This window comes from Nematostella vectensis, chromosome 5 (genome assembly GCF_932526225.1).
Source record: "Nematostella vectensis chromosome 5, jaNemVect1.1, whole genome shotgun sequence".
Lineage (NCBI taxonomy): Eukaryota > Metazoa > Cnidaria > Anthozoa > Actiniaria > Edwardsiidae > Nematostella > Nematostella vectensis.
Genome location: NC_064038.1, coordinates 14,018,733 through 14,041,590, shown reverse-complemented (window position 1 = coordinate 14,041,590; position 22,858 = coordinate 14,018,733). Strand labels below are relative to the sequence as shown.

The 22,858-nt window shown below is 41.7% G+C and overlaps 2 protein-coding genes across 4 annotated transcripts; one reads left to right on the top strand and one right to left on the bottom strand.

The window, feature by feature from the left end:
* The first annotated feature begins 11 nt into the window (after positions 1 to 11).
* On the top strand, positions 12 to 8,970 carry LOC5513962 (gamma-aminobutyric acid receptor subunit beta-3). Its single transcript, XM_001634114.3, has 9 exons — positions 12 to 1,687; positions 2,996 to 3,090; positions 3,512 to 3,579; positions 3,688 to 3,920; positions 4,422 to 4,504; positions 4,843 to 4,980; positions 5,461 to 5,648; positions 6,309 to 6,512; positions 6,864 to 8,970. The coding sequence occupies exons 1-9, from the start codon at positions 1,626 to 1,628 to the stop codon at positions 7,119 to 7,121; spliced, it is 1,329 nt and encodes a 442-aa protein (XP_001634164.3). The 5' UTR covers positions 12 to 1,625; the 3' UTR covers positions 7,122 to 8,970.
* LOC116619128 lies at positions 8,878 to 21,077 on the bottom strand. 3 transcript variants are annotated; one of them, XM_048727439.1, is made up of 12 exons: positions 20,807 to 21,077; positions 18,564 to 18,954; positions 17,989 to 18,167; positions 17,405 to 17,622; positions 16,524 to 16,731; positions 16,163 to 16,273; positions 15,460 to 15,504; positions 12,234 to 12,539; positions 11,574 to 11,918; positions 11,102 to 11,265; positions 9,712 to 9,832; positions 8,878 to 9,443 (listed from the first exon to the last, which is right to left on the bottom strand). In XM_048727439.1, exons 1-12 carry the CDS (start codon positions 20,877 to 20,879, stop codon positions 9,199 to 9,201), a joined length of 2,406 nt encoding a protein of 801 aa, XP_048583396.1. In that variant the 5' UTR covers positions 20,880 to 21,077; the 3' UTR covers positions 8,878 to 9,198. The 3 variants fall into 3 exon arrangements, with proteins under 3 accessions (XP_048583396.1, XP_048583397.1, XP_048583395.1); XM_048727440.1 differs by having other exon boundaries at positions 8,878 to 9,467; positions 12,321 to 12,539; XM_048727438.1 differs by having other exon boundaries at positions 8,878 to 9,467; positions 20,807 to 21,076.
* Positions 21,078 to 22,858: the final 1,781 nt, after the last annotated feature.

Below are 22,858 nucleotides of genomic sequence, written 5' to 3'. Positions count from 1 at the left end.
AAAAAGCAAGTTACAAAGACACCTATCGACATTGTTCTATTTATTTTCTTGTTGGTATAACGAACTTACTCTTTCGATATTTAAATTTCTTTTTTAATTCGTGAAATTTGCGTTTGCAAGGCCAAAGAGCTATCACGTGGTCTCGATGGCACTCACGCCCTTCCTCGCTCTTTCGTAAACTTCTGATATGGAAACCTCAAGATAAAAATTGCGTTTCTAACAAGGCTTCAGTTTGTTCAAGTGGGCTACCGACGTCTATCGATCTTCTACGGTTCAAATCAAACGTGTTATTAGCTGGCAAATAGAAAAGGTGCCCTACTAGCAGTACTTCTCTTTCTCTTATTTAAACACTTGCCGATTCACTTCTCTGGATTTTCGCGATGTTCCGTTTATGTTTTGGTAAAGTTTTTTTTTTTTTTTTTTAAACAACACGCGTAACCAAAACAGCGAGGGAAACTAGGGAAAAGTTTTGTTAGCAGGGTAAAAAGAAGTGGGTAGACTGGGGGGGGGCACACTTAGTCAGCTCCACCGCCCCTTTCAGGGTAATCCTATCAACGTGCATTTATCATTTTAATTGACATTGATATCGAATAAGGCGTCATACATTCTCTTCTTTTACAATGAATCTAAAGCATGTTGTCAGGACTAATTTTGTATATTTCTCATAAGAATGGGAGTCGTATTTTTTATAGGGGTTGATACTAGTTAACATCTGTTAATTTTAGCCTTGACTTGTAAATATTTGATGACTGGTTTGAGTTTTGAAATTCATGTCAATTGGAAATTAATGATTTATCCCTTGGTGATTCAATACCCTACTTGGGTACCAGCTCACTTCTCCTGATTTCTGTAAATGGATTATTCTAAGGTTATTAGAAGTAAAACACAGTCATCCAATCCTTTGCCATGCAACCTTACATGGTAAGAGTGTGACCTTTCTTGATTCATATAGAAAAAACGCCATGCAGTTAACATTTAAAGTGTCTGAAGAATTTCAGACGCAAGCCGTAAATGCACGCTCGACGATGTGGCGCAGCTCACATATTTTCGAAATGCGGCAGCAATTCGCTTTAAATGAATTGAAAATGTTCGGTTCGAACACATTTTCGTTTTTCTCTTCCAAGCAAGTCTGTCTAGCCTGCAAATCTCCTACGGAGATGATTATATTATACTGCATTTATACTCGTGTAAATGTTTTCGTTTTATGTATTCCATACAGTGTAGTGCAATGCCCTCAATAGAGACACTAAAAGACATGGGAATAACGTGAAGGCTCTGAGAACTGTTTTGGTTTCGTTTTAATTAACCCAACGCGGCAGGAGTTGTAATGGTAATACTCTATTTTTCAAACAAACCCTCATTTAAACATCGGCCTATTCCATTAAATGAATTTACCAAACTGGCTCAGCCAATCAGAACACCTCGTTGCGATTCAAAGAGGATCGTTACTACCACGTGACCTAAGCGTAATAGTTATGTCGCATTCAAGAGAGTGAATTTCTTATGTGGGGTTGGATCAGTTGAAGTCACTTCATTAGATTGTTCATCCAGTGGCTTAGGAGTACAGTTCTTGAGTCACAGACGAGTAAGCTGCAATAATTGTGTTGATTATGTAATACGCAAGGATGATAGTTAGACGGTGGAACCAGACACTGATCGCTGTCCTCTGGTGGATCGCTGGAGCAAGGTACTGTAACTAAACTTCATCTATATTTGCTCTGCTTATAATTACTCGATGACCAAATATTTCAAAATCAACAAATCTTTAAAAGTTTACCTTGGCTGATAAAACAATCCTTGTAATGTTGACATTGAAGAGTGATAGGGAACGATTCTCAGTTTGGGTAAATTAGTCAAACTTTCAACAGTATAATTGTCATTTTCTCTGTTAGACGTTTAACCGTGGATAATCTCACATAGTAAAAGAAGTAGTCTATAATGAAATCATTTTGAATTGGGGTCAGTTTTGCTAGCAACCCGCACAAAAATTTCCTTTTTTTTTTTGTTTTATCGTAATTTATATTAAAATCAAATTCTTTCTCAGTATCCTCATCAGGGGGGATTCTTTCAAACTGTGAACTATGAAAACTAAATAACAGAGGGCTGTCTCAGTGTGCGGACATGTGCATTTGTGGCTGTGATGCCCGTTTTTACTGCAAAGGCGACATATGATCGATTTGCAACTACAATATGAAAACTTAACAAAAACCCATTTTTCAACAAATAACATTCATCGTGCACTGAATCTTTGGTTTTTTTTTCTGTAAAGGTAGATAATGCCAATTTGAAATATTTTTTTCAGCAGATTGATTAAAAATTAATAGCCAGTACTATAATTTAAAACATAAAACGAAGTTTTATAATAGATAATTAAGACTTAGAAATGCTGCCAGCAAATTATGGTGAGGTCGATTGACTTTTTTATGCCATTGCCCGGAATATAGAGTCATCAGAAACCAAATAACACATTTTAAAAGTAACTTATTTTTTTCTATACAAAAAATATTGCATGCCTATAAAATAGATCTTTCGTGAACGATCGGCCTGTTCTAAAAGATGTAATGACCATCATATTTACATTTTGGGATTACGAACACAGGTAGATCCGCCCTCGTGAAAACGAGGATTTACTTTGAATTAATAAAAGGGAATTTTAAAAGGGTTGCAATTAGATGGGAATGTTTTTTTTCTATATTAGGGTAAACGATATATAGTGGGTGTCAGAGAGAAGAAGAAAAAACGTACTTTAAACGTACAAATAGCACACGCGCTAGAACACTTGATGATATCAAGAGTTCAAAGAACATTTGAATTGTCTTAAAACAATTGTAATCATTCCCACACCTGTTTTACTCGTTTTATTCATTTATTTTATTTTTTCTGACATCCAACCAAAGTGCAATTTATAACTTTTTTTCAAGGTTAACCATTTTCTAGTTACAATAAAGTATTTGCCACTGCGCTGCATTACTTAAAAAACTAAAAACTTTTTTAGATTTCTTGAAGCTCGTAACAGGACGTCACAAGCGCAAGCTGTCTCGATCATCTTCAATGACTACGACAAACACACGAGACCTTACTCCACCACAGGTGACAAATGGTTGTTTGTCGTCTTCCCTTGCTGTCTTTTAATACTTGTTTGCCTTTCAAGTTTCCTTGCTCTAAGCTCCCTTGCTCATAGCTGTCAACCCAACTTGGACAGAAATCTTGTGAAATCGGGTGAAATACAATAAATATGTGAAAAAAAACTAGAGAGCCAATGCGGGTAAATACAGAGAATGTATGAACATTCTAAAAAAAAAATAGGCTAGTGAAGAGGTACAAAATCACCCGCCTAATCGGGGAATGTTGATAGCTATGCTTGCTGGTTGGCTGGGTAGCTGGAACGATTCAGTATATTCTTAGAAGTGTAATATCTTGTAGGGCGACATGTTTCCTCGCTCTGAGCTCCCTTGCTTGCTGGCTGACTGGTTAGAACGACTAATAATCTTAGACGTTAAATATCTTGTAGGGCAACCTGTTAACATCACAGTCAACATGCGAATCAACTCAGTATTCGACGTTCGAGAGGAGGCAATGGTTAGTAAGACATAGACGGATTGCCATGATTGTATTTTTGCGATACTTTAATTTTGTCGCGAAAATTTAATAAGCTTTTTAATTTGTAACCTCAATTAACTTTTACAGGATTACACAATGCGGTTTGCTTTTCGTCAAAAATGGCGCGACCCCCGCTTGACCTATAACATCAGCCTTACTCGCGGCCAAGGTCACCCGTACATTCAGTTAGAGACCGCTGACCTTATTTGGTACCCGGACACATTCTTCATGAACGCGCGAAAGTCGTACATACATGACGTCACCAAGAAGAACCTGGGAATTCGGTTATTCCCTGACGGGTCCATATATATGAGCCAAAAGTATGATGATGACGATGATAATAATTATTTATTATTATAATGTTGATAACGATAACAATAATATTGACGAATATAATGATGATAAAGACGATGATGATGATGGTGGTGATGATGATGATGATGATGATGATGATGATGATGATGATGATGATGATGATGATGATGATGATGATGGTGATGATGATGATGATGGTGGTGGTGGTGGTGGTGGTGGTGGTGGTGGTGATGATGATGATGATGATGATGATGGTGATGTCCATGTTGGTGATGATGATTGCGAGGGCGATGATGGTGAGGATGACGATGATGATGTTGGAGATAGTAAAATAATGATAGCGATGATGATGATGATAGTAAAATGATGAAAACGATGATGATGAGGTGTTGACGATAATGATGGTGATGGTAATGATGGTGATGTTGATGATGATGGCTTACATGGTGTTGATGATCGCTTAGAAGCGATCTCTATGATATCTATAATGCTTGTTTTCATCCCAGGATCACTGTTACAGCGGAATGTCAAATGGATCTTCGAAAATTCCCGATGGACACTCAAGTTTGCGTACTTCAGTTTGAGAGCTGTAAGTGTTATTTACACACGGTCGTCAATTGACCCGGTATAATTAACTAAAAAAAAAAAAAAATTGTGCCTCAGCTATTTTGTACCTCGGGTATTTTGTACCTCGGATATTTTGTACCTTGGGTATTTTGTACCTCGGGAATTTTGTACCTCGGGTATTCTGTACTCCGTTTATTCTGTACCTCGGATAATTTTTACAACGGGTATTTTGTACCTCGGCCATTTTGTACCTCGGGTATTTAATACCTCCGGTATTTTATACCTCAGGTATTTTGCACCACTGTTATCCCAAGCAAAATAAACTTAAGGAGAGCTAATGTCGTGGTGCTATGGTTCTAGTTTTCCACACGGCAGCAGAGATCGTCCTCAGGTGGGAGGAGGGGGACACTCCTGTGGCGATATCCAAAGATATGAACCTCCCGCACTTTGATATCGTAGGGCTAGAGACCAAGCAGATCTATAATGTCTACAAGTCAGGTGAGTAAAGCAAAGGTTTTTGGATGGATTAGGGTGCGAGGATGATCAGGATAAAATAACAAACGATGAGGAGAATGAACAAGGGGCCGAGGTAGTAAAATGAGAAATTAGCATAATGGAGGATGCCTATGAGCAGATGAAAACGAGTTAGAATATGTTCGACTAAGAGGAGGGGAAGGAATGAGTAGATGAGTTTGCAGATGATGAAGACCAATAGGGGGAGGGTAGGGGGAGTAAAGAGATGTCAAGAGGAGGAGTTAAGAGGGGCAGTGGAGAATTAAAGAGAGGAAGTACAAATGAGGTAAAACATGAGAAGGTTTGAGCGAAGAGGAAATATGAAGAGAAAAAACGGGTATCACGACGGAGTATTCGTAGCGCAAAGCAACCAATCAATGCCCGCAAAAACGGAACATTTCTCCCGATGTACTATAAGCCTACTTTTACTATTGTTAAACCTTACTCCTGCGCCAACGCTTTCAGGGAAGTTCAACAGCCTGGAGGTGCACATCACGTTTCGGCGTCGTCTTGGTTACTACCTGATCCAGACGTACCTCCCATGCGTGTTCTTGTGCTTTCTCTCGTGGATGCCTTTCTGGATGGATCCGAGTGAGACTGGGGATAGGCTGGCTGTGGGGATAACCGCTGTCCTTACCATCGTGTTTTTGGCGGTAATTTTCCATCATAATTACAAACAAACTGAATCGCTAAATTATCTCATAAACAAAAGTGGATATATAAGAGATAAATAAGGCAGTATAAATAGCTTTTTGCGCCATAGATCAAGACAAAAGTTCTGGTCTTCCGCAGTCTTTCTAAGGAAAGAATATATTCTTCTGATTCGCTCCATTACAGGTAATCCAAGAGAGTTCTAGATTCCGAATTCAACAGGATCCTAGTGTGCGAATTCCTGATTTTAAGTATTACTTTTCATGGATTCGGATGATTTGATATTAAGGACATATTAAGGATTGCGATCTGATAGTAAGGACAAATAATATAAAGCAATAAAAAAATACACAATGACAGATAAAACCTAACCGGAAGTTCTGGTTTCTGAAATTCGAAATTCAAACTGGTGTTCTTATAGATCACGGGCACGTATATCACACAGAGCCGTAGCAGTGCACGTAAGATATGGGGTAGGGGGGGGGGGGGGGGGGGGGCACAATACAGAAACATTAATAAAATATTTGGGAAGGCACAGCCACGCCTCTACTGGTCTTTCCCTTATATATTTTCTTAAAGATTGGGGGGAGAGGTTACGTGCCCCCAGTGCCCCACCCCCTGCTACGGCCATGCACAATGAAACTATGCCGTGCTTTGTTTAGGGCGCGATGAACACGAACATGCCCAAGGTGTCGTACATGAAGGCAATCGACTGGTACGTCATCGCATGCTTTCTCACCATGGTCCTCTCATTTGTTGAGTCGATGCTCGTGTTTAGAATGGTGGTGCACAGTCGGGAGAAGAAGGACTTAGAGGATGAGGTAGATTGGGGAGTCACGCCAACAAGGAGGAAGGAGATATCAGAGGTAGGTGGGGTAAGCACGAGTTGAAAGGCATAGAGAGAAGAGGGAGGGGGGCTACAGGGAGGGGGGCGAGTTGTGAATAATGAAATAGACTGAGGGCAAACACAAATCAGGCGGACAGATATGCTAGAGGTATGGGTGGGGTAGGTACGTGTAGAGAAGAAGGGGAAGAGGTAGCGAGGGGGCGACAAAAGGGGCTTTGAGGACGAGATTGAAGTCTTGGGAATCACGGAAACGAAGAGATTATATAATAGAGCTAAGAACAAGATTAACGATGTGCCTGATCCATCCAAGCCAATCACAATCGTTATCGATAGCATACTTACACCCGTTTTTGTACCTCCCTTTATTCAGTCTGAAGAAGACTTGAGACAACTCTCAGAAGCTATGGAGCCTACAGCTAACGGTGAAGTCAGAGCTAGAATGATAAACACCGCGAAAACCCGACTAGTCAAGCTACCACCAGCTCCGCTGATCAGCTTTCGCGGGCGTAGAAACAGGCGAGGTTACCTAATCATCAAGTCCAACTCCATCGACCGAGTCTCTCACGTCCTGTTTCCAGGCGCATTCATACTTTTCAACGTCGTCTACTGGATGATGTATCTCAATTAAAAAAGGAGGGGAAATGAGAGCCGCGGTACAAAAACGTTGTTCGGCTGAATCCTTTGTTTTGCGGGGCTTGTTATATGTTATATGAAAATCGTCGTAAATCCCTGAAAACGCTGAGAACGTTCATGACTACGTTTTGGTTATGAACTTATGTCGTAGAAACTCAATCCGTCCAGATACCATTAATAAATGCTTTAAATAGGAGATTGTAATGTTGAGGGACGTTGGACAAAAGTGTATTCACTGTTGAATGGTTCAAACGAGGCCCAAGACAAGTTCTTCTGTCAGGATAAAATTGTGAGCACCAGAAAATGTATACACCGCTTGGAATGTCGTACTGTGAGAAACCAGGTGTTATTATACCCGTGCGCTTCATGGGGATCAACTAAATGAACAAATAAGCGCTTTTATTATTCATTACTGGAAAGAATTTAAGTATTCTTGCCGACGCCTCTCCTACCCCACGGCCAAGGAAGCCAGATTTTGTCATTCATATTTCCCCCTGATTCAACAGTACTAAGGTCGGCACCAGGCTCCGTAGAGTGTGCCTACCACGGCTTGTTCGCGGTACAAAAATAATTACACCTTTTGCTGTTCATTAACGGGAAAGGTACATTCATTTTTGCCAAAAGTTACATCGATAGCGTGTATTATACGTTCATCAACATCGCACGAAACATCATTTAGCGTGACTTGACTTTCAATAGCAATAATTGAATATTCGTGAAGATTCATTAGCATCAACGGAGAAACAATAACGCATTTGGACATTCAATGTCCATTCGCTGTAGGGCGGTAACTTTTTAGCTCAGTGTTTGGGCCGGTATCTAGTGGGTTATGGTGCGCTGGTGCACCGTCATAAATAAAAGTGACGTTTTCGTTGGGGTAAAGATTCAGTCGTGTTTGTGAAGTCGTTGAATCTTTGTGCATTCATTCCCCCGATGATAGAAAAGTGGAAGATAAGACCGTTAGTGGGCGAAATAGCCAAAGTGACTGTGATATTTCTTCCAATTAGACCACATACTTGGCGGTACGCTCTCTCCCTCCCTATATCTAGCTCTTCCCTGTGTTCGAGGGGTTTCTTGGCGGCATTTCTTATACAAACGTTTTCTGTTTTTCTAGAGCGAACGAGTGAGTTTATACTTTTTGCTTTTTTAAAACCTCCACAAAAAGTGTTGTTTGTTTGTCTGTTTTTTTTTTTTGTTAAAATTATTTATAGTTCTATATTTCTCTTAATTATAGGAGCCAACTGTTCAAAGAAAAAAGAAAAATAGTAACTCTAATGAAATTTTATTTTTCCTTGTTGTTTGGTTTAAATCGGATAAATGGTTGTCAAACCACATTGGTGAATGTCACATTGATGAACATGATTGTCTGAAAGGGCTTATTGATTGTCTTTGTTTATGTTAATAGCACTAATGAATTTTCTATTTTTTATAACCGATTGTCAATAAACGCTACTGATTGTCCAAACGTGTAATTGAATTTTCGATTGCATGCAAAAGAATGTTCATCCCATCCCGAATGAATGCCCAATTGCGTTATTGATTGTCCGTTGATGCTTTTGAATGTTCGCGCATATTCAATCATTGTTATTGAAAGTCGAGTTCGATCGAGTCACGCTAAGGATGTTTCGTGCGATGTTGATGAACGTACAATGCACGTTAACGATACAACGTTTGGCACAAATGAATGTCCCTTTCCCGTTATTGAACAGCAAAAGGTGTATATGAATAAGTAAAACACAAATAACGACTTGTACATTCCAACAGTCCAACGTTATTTGAATATATGCGTATGTACAACATGCTTTAGCCTCTCATATGACCAAATAAACGACCAAAGAAAATTATTCCATGTACAATTTGCCTGAAATTATTTAACCTTGGAAATATTATATACTCAGGCCCGTAGCCAAGGGGGTTTGGAACAACCTTCCCCCATCCCCCACTCCACTCGACTAAAAGGTCCGTCATAATTAAGGAGGTACGAGGTAGAAAATGGTCCGCTTTATGGGTAAACGAAACCCTCCCCCCCCCCCCCCCCCCCCGGCCCGGACCGGTGGTATGAGCAAGTTCTATTAGGGGCGGCAAGGCTGGTACGAGAGTGGCAGGTGCGTTACATGAGGATGGTCACCCCTAGAGCACGTAATATTAACAAATTTGGGCAGCGTGTTATAATAATAGCACCATTTGTTCTTTCTTCCAGACCACTGGAACTTGTAGACAGGGCCCTCACATGGGCGGCGGATAACCAGAGCAATGGCGCCTCTTACCGTCGGGCCCCAGAATCCCGCGTCACGTTCGCCCCCAAACGCACATCGATCTATGTTGAGGAAGTAGCGAGCACCTTAAGGGAGCAACAAAGTGTGACTTCTATAGAATGAGTCATCTTAGAGAAATGAATAGAGAATATCACATGACCGCTTGAAGAGGCGAGTTAGATAACTCAAGTATCAATAATGCTCTAACAGATTTCATTGTTTACAAGTACAATAGCATAACAAAAATGTCCGAATCAACCCCCGTAGCAAAAGGAAGCGCTAGATGCCTAAGGGCACTTCCCCCAGCCACCCTTCAACCTTCTTACTTACCTAAAAAGCCTGTGTCATTGCTTGGTTTAAAACGAGGAAAATCGTACGACCCGTCCGCTGTCCCCGATAACTTCTTTAGCAGGTTTGAATACGAGAACTCCAATCCATTGACTCGAACTTCCTGTATGGAAAAAAGTGCATTTAAGAAATTAAGTTCAGATTAATTTCATTGTAGTGTTGGGACACATTTGTTTCTTACCCTCCCCTCTTGGTAGCGGAATTTGTAAGACAGGGTTGAGCCCTCAATGCACCCCTGTTGGCACGTTTAGTAGTAAGGGGGGTGGTGTTGGGATACATTTGTTCCTTACCCTCCCCTCTTGGTAGCGGAATTTGTAAGACAGGGTTGAGCCCTTAATGCACCCCTGTTGGCACCTTTAGTAGTAAGGGGGGTGGTGTTGGGATACATTTGTTTCTTACCCTCCCCTCCTGGTTGCGAATTTGTAAGACAGGGTTGAGCCCTTAATGCACCCCTGTTGGCACCTTTAGTAGTAAGGGGGGTGGTGTTGGGATACATTTGTTCCTTACCCTCCCCTCTTGGTAGCGGAATTTGTAAGACAGGGTTGAGCCCTTGATGCACACTTGTGGGCACCTTTAGTAGTAAGGGGGGTGATGTTGGGATACATTTGTATCTTACCCTCCCCTCTTGGTAGCGGAATTTGTAAGACAGCGTTGAGCCCTTAATGCCCCCCTGTTGGCACCTTTAGTAGTAAGGGGGGTGGTGTTGGGATACATTTGTTCCTTACCCTCCCCTCTTGGTAGCGGAATTTGTAAGACAGGGTTGAGCCCTTAATGCACCCCTGTTGGCACCTTTAGTAGTAAGGGGGTGGTGTTGGAATACATTTGTTTCTTACCCTCCCCTCCTGGTAGCGGAATTTGTAAGACAGGGTTGAGCCCTTAATGCACCCCTGTTGGCACCTTTAGTAGTAAGGGGGGTGGTGTTGGGATACATTTGTTTCTTACCCTCACCTCCTGGTAGCGGAATTTGTAAGACAGGGTTGAGCCCTTCATGCACCCCTGTTGGCACCTTTAGTAGTAAGGGGGGTGGTGTTGGAATATATTTGTTTCTTACCCTCCCCTCCTGGTAGCGGAATTTGTAAGACAGGGTTGAGCCCTTAATGCACCCCTGTTGGCACCTTTAGTAGTAAGGGGGGTGGTGTTGGGATAACCCTCCCCTCCTGGTAGCGGAATTTGTAAGACAGGGTTGAGCCCTTAATGCACCCCTGTTGGCACCTTTAGTAGTAAGGGGGGTGGTGTTGGGATACATTTGTTCCTTTCCCCCCCCCCCCCCTCCTGGTAGCGGAATTTGTAAGACAGCGTTGAGTCCTTGATGCACCCCTGTTGGCACCTTTAGTAGTAAGGGGGGTGGTGTTGGGATACATTTGTTTCTTACCCTCCCCTCCTGGTAGCGGAATTTGTAAGACAGGGTTGAGCCCTTAATGCCCCCCTGTTGGCATCTCCAGTACCGGTACGCAGTCCCTGGGGCCCGTAGCTCGTACAACATGTAGCAGAGCAAGCCCAAGACCACGGCGGCTATCATCAACAGAAGCTTCGTCTCTACAGAAAACATTATATTCAGTTAGTGCTTTTTATGATAAGTTTTTCAAATAAATATTAAAAAATGCCTGTTGATCAGAATTGCGCGAAATGCCGTTTTTTTCTGTTTCAACTATTTATTTTCCTGATTTATTGCTCTATATCGACTAATTCAAGCGAGTGACAAATCAAATATCGCGGTCAATAACGTATCAGACTCCATTTAAAGATTGTTTAGAAGTTTCCTAGCGAATAAACCGTTATATTTTGAATTATAAACAATAAAAAAGGAGTGATTGATCGACATTCTTTGACAATGTGTTACTCACTTTTCCAGGTCCTTTTTGATACTTTGATGACCTCCTTCAAACTGCGTTCTGTTCCGTTCATAATATTCTCAACTTCCTTCGCCAACTGTTGATTTCCAATACCCAGCACAATACAGACAAAGCACTTGACCAAGTTGCACCCCCCTGGCTTATTCGGCACGCTAGCCTCCATAGCCATACCCAGGAGGGTGTTCCTATTTGTGATGAATGCGCCGACTGGAAGGTGGGACTCAGGAATGGCGGTTCCTGGGTGTTCGTTTGAGGTGAAGACCCGTTCACCCGGCTGCACACTACCGGTCACTTGCACACTTACCATCCCTATCACGCACACACTGTCCGTTTTGCCTGAGAAACAAATTAATTTAGTTGAGTCGGCATGGTTTCTACAGCAGGGCTTTATTGTTGTTGTGTGTGTGTGTGTTTTTTTTTTTTTTGATGTTATTGAAAATGTATCTAAATATTGGAATATCTGTAAAACATGAATAGTCATAGGCGCTAGTAACAACATATTTATAACATTTATACAATTTTGTTGGCTGACAAACCAAGGCTTCAGCAGTACCTTTCTCTTCGATAACCGGTCTTTGGTAGTCATAGGCGCTGGTAACCACAAATTTATATACAATTTTGTTGACTGACAAACCAAGGCTTCAGTAGTACCTTTGTCTTTGATAGCCGGGGCCTGGGCTTCTAAATAAGCCGATCTACTGATAACGCCCGCCATCACGGCCTCCTTGACATTCTCACCAGTCAAGGGCTCGATTTCGGTCCCACCGTCCTGCGTGGGGAAGAACCCTACCACCACCCCCTCGGTCAGGTTTTTGTCGCGAGCTTGATCTGTGAGCCGCAGATGATAAGCGATGTCTCCTCTACGCGTCTGGAGCATGTAGTCAAAGGTGAGCTGTTTGATGTGCGCGCGCTGAGCCTCCAGGTGATCAACCACTACCTTCTCCACCCGGCAACCACCTGAAACAACAAATATAAGGGAACGATTACACGACAAACTTCGCCACGTGGCAACCATCTGAAACAACAAATATAAGGGAACGACTACACGACAAACTTCGCCACGACAACCATCTGAAACAACAAATATAAGGGAACGATTACACGACAAACTTCGCCACGACAACTATCTGAAACAACAAATATAAGGGAACGATTAACGACAAACTTTGCCGCGTGGCAACCATCTGAAACAACAAATATAAGGGAAGCATTAACGACAAACTTTGCCGCGTGGCAACCATCTGAGACAGCAAATATAAGGGAACGATTACACAACAAACTTCGCCACGACAACCACCTGAGACAACACATATAAGGGAACGATTACACGACAAACTTCGCCACGTGGCAACCATCTGAAACAACCAAATATAAGGGAACGATTACACGACAAACTTCGCCACGTGGCAACCATCTGAAACAGCAAATATAAGGGAACGATTACACGACAAACTTCGCCACGTGGCAACCATCTGAAACAACAAATATAAGGGAACGATTACACGACAAACTTCGCCACGACAACCACCTGAGACAACAAATATAAGGGAACGATTACACGACAAACTTCGCCAAGTGGCAACCACCTGAGACAACAAATATAAGGGAACGATTACACGACAAACTTCGCCACGACAACCACCTGAGACAACAAATATAAGGGAACGATTACACGACAAACTTCGCCACTTGGCAACCATCTGAAACAACAAATATAAGGGAACGATTACACGACAAACTTCGCCACGACAACCATCTGAAACAGCAATTATAAGGGAACGATTACACGACAAACTTCGCCACGTGGCAACCATCTGAAACAACAAATATAAGGGAACGACTACACGACAAACTTCGATACGACAACCACCTGAAACAACAAATATAAGGGAACGATTACACGACAAACTTCGCCACGACAACCATCTGAAACAACAAATATAAGGGAACGATTACACGACAAACTTCGCCACGTGGCAACCATCTGAAACAACAAATATAAGGGAACGACTACACGACAAACTTCGATACGACAACCACCTGAAACAACAAATATAAGGGAACGATTACACGACAAACTTCGCCACGACAACCATCTGAAACAACAAATATAAGGGAACGATTACACGACAAACTTCGCCACGACAACCATCTGAAACAACAAATATAAGGGAACGATTAACTACAAACTTCGCCGCGTGGCAACCATCTGAAACAGCAAATATAAGGGAACGATTACACGACAAACTTCGCCACGTGGCAACCACCTGAGACAACAAATATAAGGGAACGATTACACGACAAACTTCGCCACGACAACCACCTGAGACAACAAATATAAGGGAACGATTACACGACAAACTTCGCCACGTGGCAACCATCTGAAACAGCAAATATAAGGGAACGATTACACGACAAACTTCGCCACGACAACCACCTGAGACAACAGATATAAGGGAACGATTACACGACAAACTTCGCCACGTGGCAACCATCTGAAACAGCAAATATAAGGGAACGATTACACGACAAACTTCGCCACGTGGCAACCATCTGAAACAGCAAATATAAGGGAACGATTACACGACAAACTTTGCCACGTGGCAACCATCTGAAACAACAAATATAAGGGAACGATTACACGACAAACTTCGCCACGTGGCAACCATCTGAAACAACAAATATAAGGGAACGATTACACCACAAACTTCGCCACGTGGCAACTATCTGAAACAACAAATATAAGGGAACGATTACACGACAAACTTCGCCACGTGGCAACCATCTGAAACAACAAATATAAAGGACCGGTTACAATACAAAGTTCTCCATGACGACCATCTGAAAAAAACAAATGTAAGGGACCCATTACATCATAATCGTCTCAACATAACAACCATCTGAAACGACAAATATAAAGGACCGGTTACACGACAACATAATTCGCGACAACCATCTGAAATAATAAAGGTAAGACCGGTTACATCACAATCGTCTCAACCTCACAACAATTTGGAACTACAAATACAAGTTTCGTGGTAACTCATTAGAACGTTTTTTTTTAATACAACGGGACAATTAACGAAATTCTAACGAAATAATAACCTGCTAGCCAGGTTATCAGCAATTAAATAACAAAAAGTTCTTGGCAAAAACGCAGTAGTGAAAGTTCGAAGAAAATGATCGGCTAGCCCATCTAGCTAAAACAAAAAAAAGAACAGGAAAATAACTTGACAGATTTTAAAAGGGCGTTTCCACGAGAGCAAGGGAGTAAGGCAGCATGTGCTATCTTTCTGAAGTCGCCCTGTTCATTGACGATGATGTTTTACTGATTCAAACCGCTATGCCAGCTGATGAGTTCAAACCAGGTCCATGGTTGCCGAACTGCACGGGTACTGGTGCCAATGCGTGGAGTCTAGTGTACTTTAAATGTTCATTTTAGGATTTCCATAAAACCAGTTTGTAGTGCTCACCCTATAGCTGAGAAAACCCAAAGCGGTTCCGAATTTAAACCTTTCTGTAAAAAATAGACACCCTCTCCTGATTTTAAAGAGCTTTAAATTCACTAGAAAGCTAGAAAGGAAGGTGGCACTAAGATCGATTATTAAGAGAAGATCGATTATTGTAGTTTTTAATATCCTTTCTTCAATCAATATGTGGTATAAAATACAATAGAAAGTTGCTGATTGTCACTTATTCCTGACAACAAGAGCCGTCGAACAAGACTACTTTAAAGCTTCATTTCCTTTAAAGGACTTATATTTTAGCTCTGGCATTCTATAGTATTGGTTGAGGAATTCAACAATTTTCATTGGAATCGGAGAGATGGCGTGCACCGCTCTAGCCACCTGCCCTCGTGGACACGCTCTTAACTTACTTCCACTGTCGTAGGACGATGAACTAGAATAGCTAAGCGGAGATTCTAAAACAAATACAAATATACGTATTAAACGTGAAGGACAAGAAGTCCGATGAAGCCTTATAATGGTAGACGCAATACCACAAGTCATTGGGGAAAGCAGTGGTGACTTTAAGTAGGAGGAAGGGACTTTAACAAGCTCCCATAATATTTCCTCATACCCCCCTTTCCCTAGCCTTAACACTGACCCTAACCCTGCACCCTTTCGGAAAACCCTGGACCCTGGACCCGAATGAAAGAAAAACGAATGATATTTTTTACGGCAATTGAATAAGAAATGACCCACTGTTTGGCGTCCAAGTCGGGGGAAGGTAGCCCGCGTACATCCGGTAGACGCAAGCTTAACCACTGGTATTTTCCGATCGGATCGGATACCGGATACACGCCGGCCAGGGAAAGGGTGTATCCAGTCACGTTCACAAGTAGAGTCACAAGAGTCACGTCCACAAGTAGAGTCAACTCGTCCACACATAGTTTTCACAAAAAAAGTAGCCTCATAGCCTCTACTTGTTGACGAGTTGGTTGTGGACGACATGGTTTGTGGACGAAGTGACCGTAAACCGGGGAAGGGTGAGGGGGGGGGGAGGAGGGCTAAATCCTGCGCACTCCCTGTGTACGCGTCTGGAATATGGTGAAATTCTTGATGACAATTAGAACTTGCCTGGCGAGTTGTAACTTAAACGGTCTGAGAGACGGTTTTTCTTCTTTGAAAATAGTCGACCATGATGCCACGTGTGAGGCCGCTTGGATCCGGTGAGAAGTGGCGCCTCCTCTAAATGAGCCAAGGTTTTGTAAGCATTAGTGGCACTAAAGAACGCAGAGTAAAAGTGGCACAGACAAGTGTAACAAAATCCATAAAATCATTATGTACTACACTTTAACTAAGGATATAAGTAAAAAAAGGAAAAAAGGGTCATTTTTAACTGTTACTTTTGTTACTTTTATTTGACATAAAATTAACAACACAATAGTGGCTGCTTGACTTTCATTAAAATTGAAGCTTGGTTGAGGCTCAACTGTACCTTCCTCTGTTGTAGATAGCTTCTTGTCCTTCTTGGTTCGTACTAGGAAGGGTTTAGAGACAACCTTCTCGCTCACGCCATGGTCAGTAAAGATCACGTGAGCAAGTAGCTCAAACAGGTTACGCTCGTTCGTCTCCACTTGGGCCAACTTGTACACAGGTCTCTCACGGCCATTGTAGACAGAGTCTAAATCCACCACGAAAAGCCACTGAAATGAAAAGTGTGCGTGTTTTAAAAAGAGTTCAAGCCAAAGTGACGATCTCAAACGTCAGAAAAAGCCCCATGAAAACCGAAGACCGGCAAACCGCAAACTGACCCAGTTTAAGTAACAGGGTACACTGGGTACGCGCCTTGTGGCTGTAAAAAATGGGCATTTCTTATAACGGATTCTTTAAATAATGCTTGATACCTATGACTGCGCACCCTCTCCCCTTAGCCAATCCTGGGTAACCGCTTGTACAATATCACAGTAAAGCAAAGTAATTTGCCAAAATCACTTACGTCCCTTACACCATGTCTTACCTGGTTCTGCACGGCGTGTCTGATGCATTGAGGGGTCTCTAGCTGGTCTTACCTGATTCCGCACGGCGTGTCTGATGCATTGAGGTGTATCTAACTCGTCTTCTAGTTCGCACGGCATGTCTGATGCATTGAGGTATGTCTCTAGCTCGTGTTACCTGATTCCGCACGGCGTATAGGATGCATTGGGGTGTCTACAACTCGTCTTAACTAGTTCCTTACAGCATGTCTGATGCATTGAGGTGTCTATAATTCGTTTTACCTAGTTCCTCACGGCGTGTCTGATGCACTGAGGTGTCTCTAGCTCGTCTCACCTGGTTCCGCACGGCGAGTTGCATTAGAGTGCCTCCAGCTCGTCTTACCTGGTTGCGCTCGGCGTGCCTGATGCACTGAGGTGTCTCTAGCTCCGTCTCCCCATTAGTGTCTCCACATTGCTCAGCTGCCTTTGGCTGCCTTCGAACCCAGACTTTCATCCCTTGCACTTCCCGCTCAGATGTTACAAGCACACGTATCTTGCCTTCTTTGATCGTTTGTCGGGCTACTTTGCCCTTACGACTTTGTTGTTTTTCGAACACTCGCCCTGTATAACAACAAGTAAAGTTATTGTGGTAAGAATTTAATTTATTGAGGGCATCATTATTTTGGTGTATGCAGGGGTTGTTCCTTGACCTTTTTTGGAACCACCTCTTTAAGGCATATCGCTTTTTGTCCTAAGGACAACAATGGGTGCTTGGAAGATTTGGTACTGTTTTATAGGTTGAACAACCTTTTGAAAAAATCTGGATTTATAATTGATTTGAAGAACCTTGTTCTTAAAACAAAATTAAACAATTTCCCAGCATACAACAGAAAAAGGAGAAAGCTTTGACCTTACGACCTTAAATCCACATCTCTTCCCCTGCTACTAACACAAAAGTCAAAAGTCACTTCAAGTTGGCAAGCTTACCATCCATGTCTAGGAACTCAATATTGGCGTCGATGTACAGGTTCGGGTCAAAGTTTGGGACACTATTAAGAAGTGGGCCTATTGTCGGCTCAATCTTGTCGAGGGACCCATGTCCGTCGTGTAACGTCAGGGACTTCTCGGTAGTGGCGTCTGAAAGGTAACCCGATGCTTGCTCCGGGCTGCAAGGCAGAACGAGCAAAATGCATCGAGACGAAACTTGAACCCAATAATTAAGCATCAAAGAGTACAAAGAAGACGAACGTAAGGAAGAAAAGAAGAAGCAGGGAAAGATGGCAATAATGATGAGAAGATATGGCAATATCATGATAATATGAATGATATTATGAATATATGAATATATAGAAAAAACATGATTATGTTGTTGACTATGACGACGATGCTAGTTGTGATAACAATGATGTCATAATGATTATGTCAATTACTAGTTATCTTTTCCAAGTTATTATGTGATCACCGTCATTTATGATCAGCATATGTGATCATCATCATTTTATCATCATCATTATCATCCCAATCGATGTGAGATTTTTAGGCAAGCATACGGATTTCCCCACCTTGTATGTGGCCTTGACTGATCAATTGTAACAAGACTACCCTTCCCTGCGCACTGCACATTCCACCCATCATCTTGATTGACAGCCCGTTTGCTGTTTCCTTGACAACCTTGACCCCTATAGGGATGACTCGCCTTTGGGGCTCCTCTGTGATTAAAGGAATGGGCATCCCCTGGATTTGGCCCGGACACGCTGTGATCTGAGGTGCTGTAACTACCCATTCCTGATGATTCTGTTGATGTTGTGAACATGTGGCTGTTCGCCTGGGAGCTTCCCAGAACCGAGGACTCAGTAGAGGTGGTAAACATGTCGTCCTGGTTTATCTGTCCCTTGCTCTGGTACCGTGAGGTGTCACAAAATATGCTTTCATCGTCAAAGATATCTAAACCACCTTAGAATCCCATAAAAAGAATTAGTTTGTGAAGTTCCCGGATGATCGCGCGGGCGCGCCTAACAACTAAATCGCCAAGTAACGAGAAATGCCCCAACACCCTTAAGAAGTCGAAGAGATGTCCTTAAAAAGAGCCATACGCTCATATAGTAATGTTGTCAATATAAAAAAGCAGAAGGCCTTAGAATCCCATAGAATCCTTAGAATCCCAGAGAATCTTTAGAATCCTTAGAATCCTTAGAACCCTTAGAATCCCATAAAAAGAATTAGTTTTACGTATTTGATCCTTCAATTAAAAATGTCCTACTTTTTTGGCGGTCAGGGGGGGGGGGGGGGGCGTGCACTAGGCTGTCCTGCGTCTAACGCAATGAACGTTCAGAGTTCGAGCACTAACAAAAGAAATACTATATTAGTTTCGGTATATTTTTATCTTCTCAAAGGAACGGGTCCTTTTCTTTTTATTTTTTAAATGCTCGTACGTCATCACACGTCATGAACGAAAGCGTCAAAGTCACACTGTGCTTTACAGGGGGACGAAAATACCGCAATACCGCAGAAAAAATCGTAAATATCGCATACCGCACAGAAGGACGAGGTTTTGAAGAGCATGCGCGACACCCCGACTGTAGTGTCCGGGCTACCTGTGTTATGACCGGGCTACCTGTGTTAGGAGTATATTATAGGATGTTCGTTCGTTGTAAAGCAGATGCATGATCGAGACATGTAATAAACAGTTGTGTTTACAAATGCAATTATGACATTTAGGTTTCCTTCCAGCTCATCCACAGCAATACCACCATTTAAAAAGCAAAATCTCTCATCTCGCAGTGTTTTGAAATACCGCACTACCGCATGTTTTTTGCTCTTTGACCGCAATCTCGTACAAAAAGGGGCCAATACCGCAATACTGCAAAGCCCAGTGCCCCCCCCCCCCCCCCCTTTTACGCTATTCAATAGGTGATTTTAATCACACATTCGACAGCTCGAGATAGCGCATCACGTCCCATACAAGGAATATACCTTTCGAAACCGAAATAACATAGCATGCAATATATAACAAAACAATAAAGGAAATCTTGCTAATTCTGGAAGACCGCCAGACTTAAAAATCAATTATTATTAAAAATCAATTATTATCTTTCTTCTAGAACTATCCGAGAAGTTTGCAGAAGCTTAACCATAAAACATTTGCGCATAGCAAGAAGTGGGAACGATTTTAGCATTATTTCTGATTTTATATTTTAGCATTATTTCTGATTTTATATTTTTAATTATATGCAATTGGTTTTATTTGCGCTCTTACTGCGAGCAGTTGTGGGTGACCTTTATCAAGAAAAAGAACGTGCTTTGTTCTTGCATTTTCGAGTACTGAATACCTATAACCCTCACAAAACACCGTACTTCATCGAAGCGCCGACATTGGAAAGCTTTCCGGGTTAGGACCAGGTTACAAATCTTGTTCTTTTTTGTTTGTTTCATCAAATCTTTTGCCGAATAAATTATTTTAGACAAGGTCATCCCATTTCCTCTCGTCTGTAAAAAATAGTCTTGTGTATTTTGTATTTGTAATTCTACTTATAGCGCAAAAGGTAATTTATGTGTATTTATATATAATCAGCTAATAGAAAGAAGTCATCGCCTCCTCTTGTATGCAGCACATTCGATTTACACAATACATCAACCTCGGATAGTTCCCAAAAATATTCAAATGCTTGCAAGCTAAGCTAGCTAACATGTAATTTTTTTTACACTTCAAAGGTAAAACAACATTAAAAACATACAGAGCTAATATACAATCAAAATTCTAAATATTATATGAAGAAAGAATGTTAAATTTTCAAGATAGACTGACCTTCGAATTCCCCATAAATCTCTTCACCGGAAGGCAGCAAGGGATCGGTTAAATTCTCGCCTGACCTCAACATTATTTAACAAATATTTCTCTGTCTCATTTAACAAATATTTCTGTCTCTTCCAAGCGGAAGAAAATGCCTTTCTCTGTATAACTGGTGCTGAAGGCTTTGTTATGGTGATATTTGATGTTTTTATCGAGTAACGTAATAACAGACGGGGGGATCCCCTTGCTTAAAGCAAACCAAAAATTATCTGACGCACTTGGGACACTCGATTTTTTGTGGCATGCAAATAATACATAGGGGTCAATAAACTTCATGGGGGAGGGGTAGGTAAACCAGTTTACTTCCGGTAGATCACGTAACAATCTCCGATGATTTCAAACGGTAAAGGCGAGAAATATTTTAAATTTGTTAAAGCAGTGTGTCTATGGAAAGTTTCTTTGAGGATGTGATTGATAATTTAGAGCGGATGGCCTGTTAAATAGCGCAGATTTCTAATAGATTCTATCTTCGTACCCCGGAAGTAAACTGGTGACAATACGGCTTTCGGATACCTTGAAACAGGTTCAGCCTGCTGGCTTGTTTTTCCTAGCGCACACAAAGGTGCTCAGAGGAAGATACTCTAGGATACGCAAGAGTACCCTTCAGTCTGCGGACCAGAAAGTGAAACCCTCCCCTTCCATTTTTGTTGCTGGAAGTGAAATTGGAAGAGATATTCTTACTCGGACCAATTTTAAATACACCGGGTAAATCTGGTACTATAATGAATTGTTTTTCATATGCCTTCTCCTATGAATCTTTTTGGCTATTTGTCATAGCCTCCTCTGCAAACATCTCCAATGTTTTTTTGTACAGTATTTTTTATGAGTAGGGCTTCCTGTGGAGAGTTGAACCGGACCCGGATGCATAAAAAGTGGAGAGGGGCACAGGAAGCCCGAAATTGTTAAAAGCCCTTTTCCCAATAAAAGGTCCGAAACACTGAGGACAGCTGTGGAGTAGGTTATATTTATCACACATCAAACGTATTTCTGTAATTCGAGCCGAGCGCCCGATCCAACCTCCCTGCGCGCAACAGGAATACCGAAATCCCAATTTTCAAAGAACAAACTGAGCCTGTGTGCTAGCCTACTTGTAGGCTTTGATAGTTTTTTCCGGCACGAAAACCCCGAAAACACGATGTTTGCATACCATGGCCGCCATCTTGGATAACGCGATCCGCAGGGGGAGGGGGAGAAAAATGCGCGGCGTAGGGGGAGGGGGAGAGGGGGAAAAGAACGCCTATGGGAAGTGTACACCTCAATTAGACTTGACTTTTTTGTAAAAAAGCAAATTTTCGGAAAAAGAACCCTTGATTTATGGTTGAAGATGTAAAGCTATAGCAACCAAGTTTGGAGGGTGGTTATAACTTGCAAATATCTCTGTGTGCTGTGAAGCACAATTGTTGCGGTGCGCATGCGCAGTAGATAGCATTTTGCTATTCAAGTCGAATTATCAACACACAAAAAATGTTATTTTTTACAATAAAAACTTGTTCTTTATGGACGATTTTATCCTTAAGAATTACGAATGAACCACAGATACCGTTCAAATTAGATCAGTATCGTCTCTAGTTTTTCAGATGATTTTCGTGGATCACTTGCTAATGTTGATAAATCGACTGACGCTTTAACCAATAAACTTAGTTAAGTTACAAGGTGTGTATCAGTGCTAGGTCTTTAAAGGTAATTCCCCGACCTGACACCTAACCTCAATTTAAAACATTTTGGGGTTTCAACAACTAAAACATTATTAGTAGGAAATTGTGACTTTGTAACTATTAAATATCCGTTTTACAACACCATCATTACGTGACCGAATTCTTTGACAACACTATAACTGTGCAGTAAAAAGATATGTGACTAGGGACGGCCTGTAAAGAGCCTGAAGGTCTTGGGACAGGACGGTACATAACACATCCATACATGCATACATTCATAGAATCGTGTCATTAAAAGTGCCTTAGTACTCTTATCTGGTGATTTTAAAATTAACACTATCTTGTAACCACG

Excerpts from the sequence above, each read along its gene's own strand:
- LOC5513962 (XM_001634114.3), top strand. The coding sequence starts at position 1,626 with ATGATAGTTAGACGGTGGAACCAGACACTGATCGCTGTCCTCTGGTGG. Across the intron at positions 3,580-3,687 it reads ACGTTCGAGAGGAGGCAATG|GATTACACAATGCGGTTTGC; the intron begins GTTAGTAAGACA and ends TAACTTTTACAG. Across the intron at positions 4,981-5,460 it reads CTATAATGTCTACAAGTCAG|GGAAGTTCAACAGCCTGGAG; the intron begins GTGAGTAAAGCA and ends CAACGCTTTCAG.
- LOC116619128 (XM_048727438.1), bottom strand. The coding sequence starts at position 20,879 with ATGTTGAGGTCAGGCGAGAATTTAACCGATCCCTTGCTGCCTTCCGGT. Across the intron at positions 18,955-20,806 it reads GATTTATGGGGAATTCGAAG|GTGGTTTAGATATCTTTGAC; the intron begins GTCAGTCTATCT and ends TGGGATTCTAAG. Across the intron at positions 18,168-18,563 it reads CAGTCAAGGCCACATACAAG|CCCGGAGCAAGCATCGGGTT; the intron begins GTGGGGAAATCC and ends TCTGCCTTGCAG.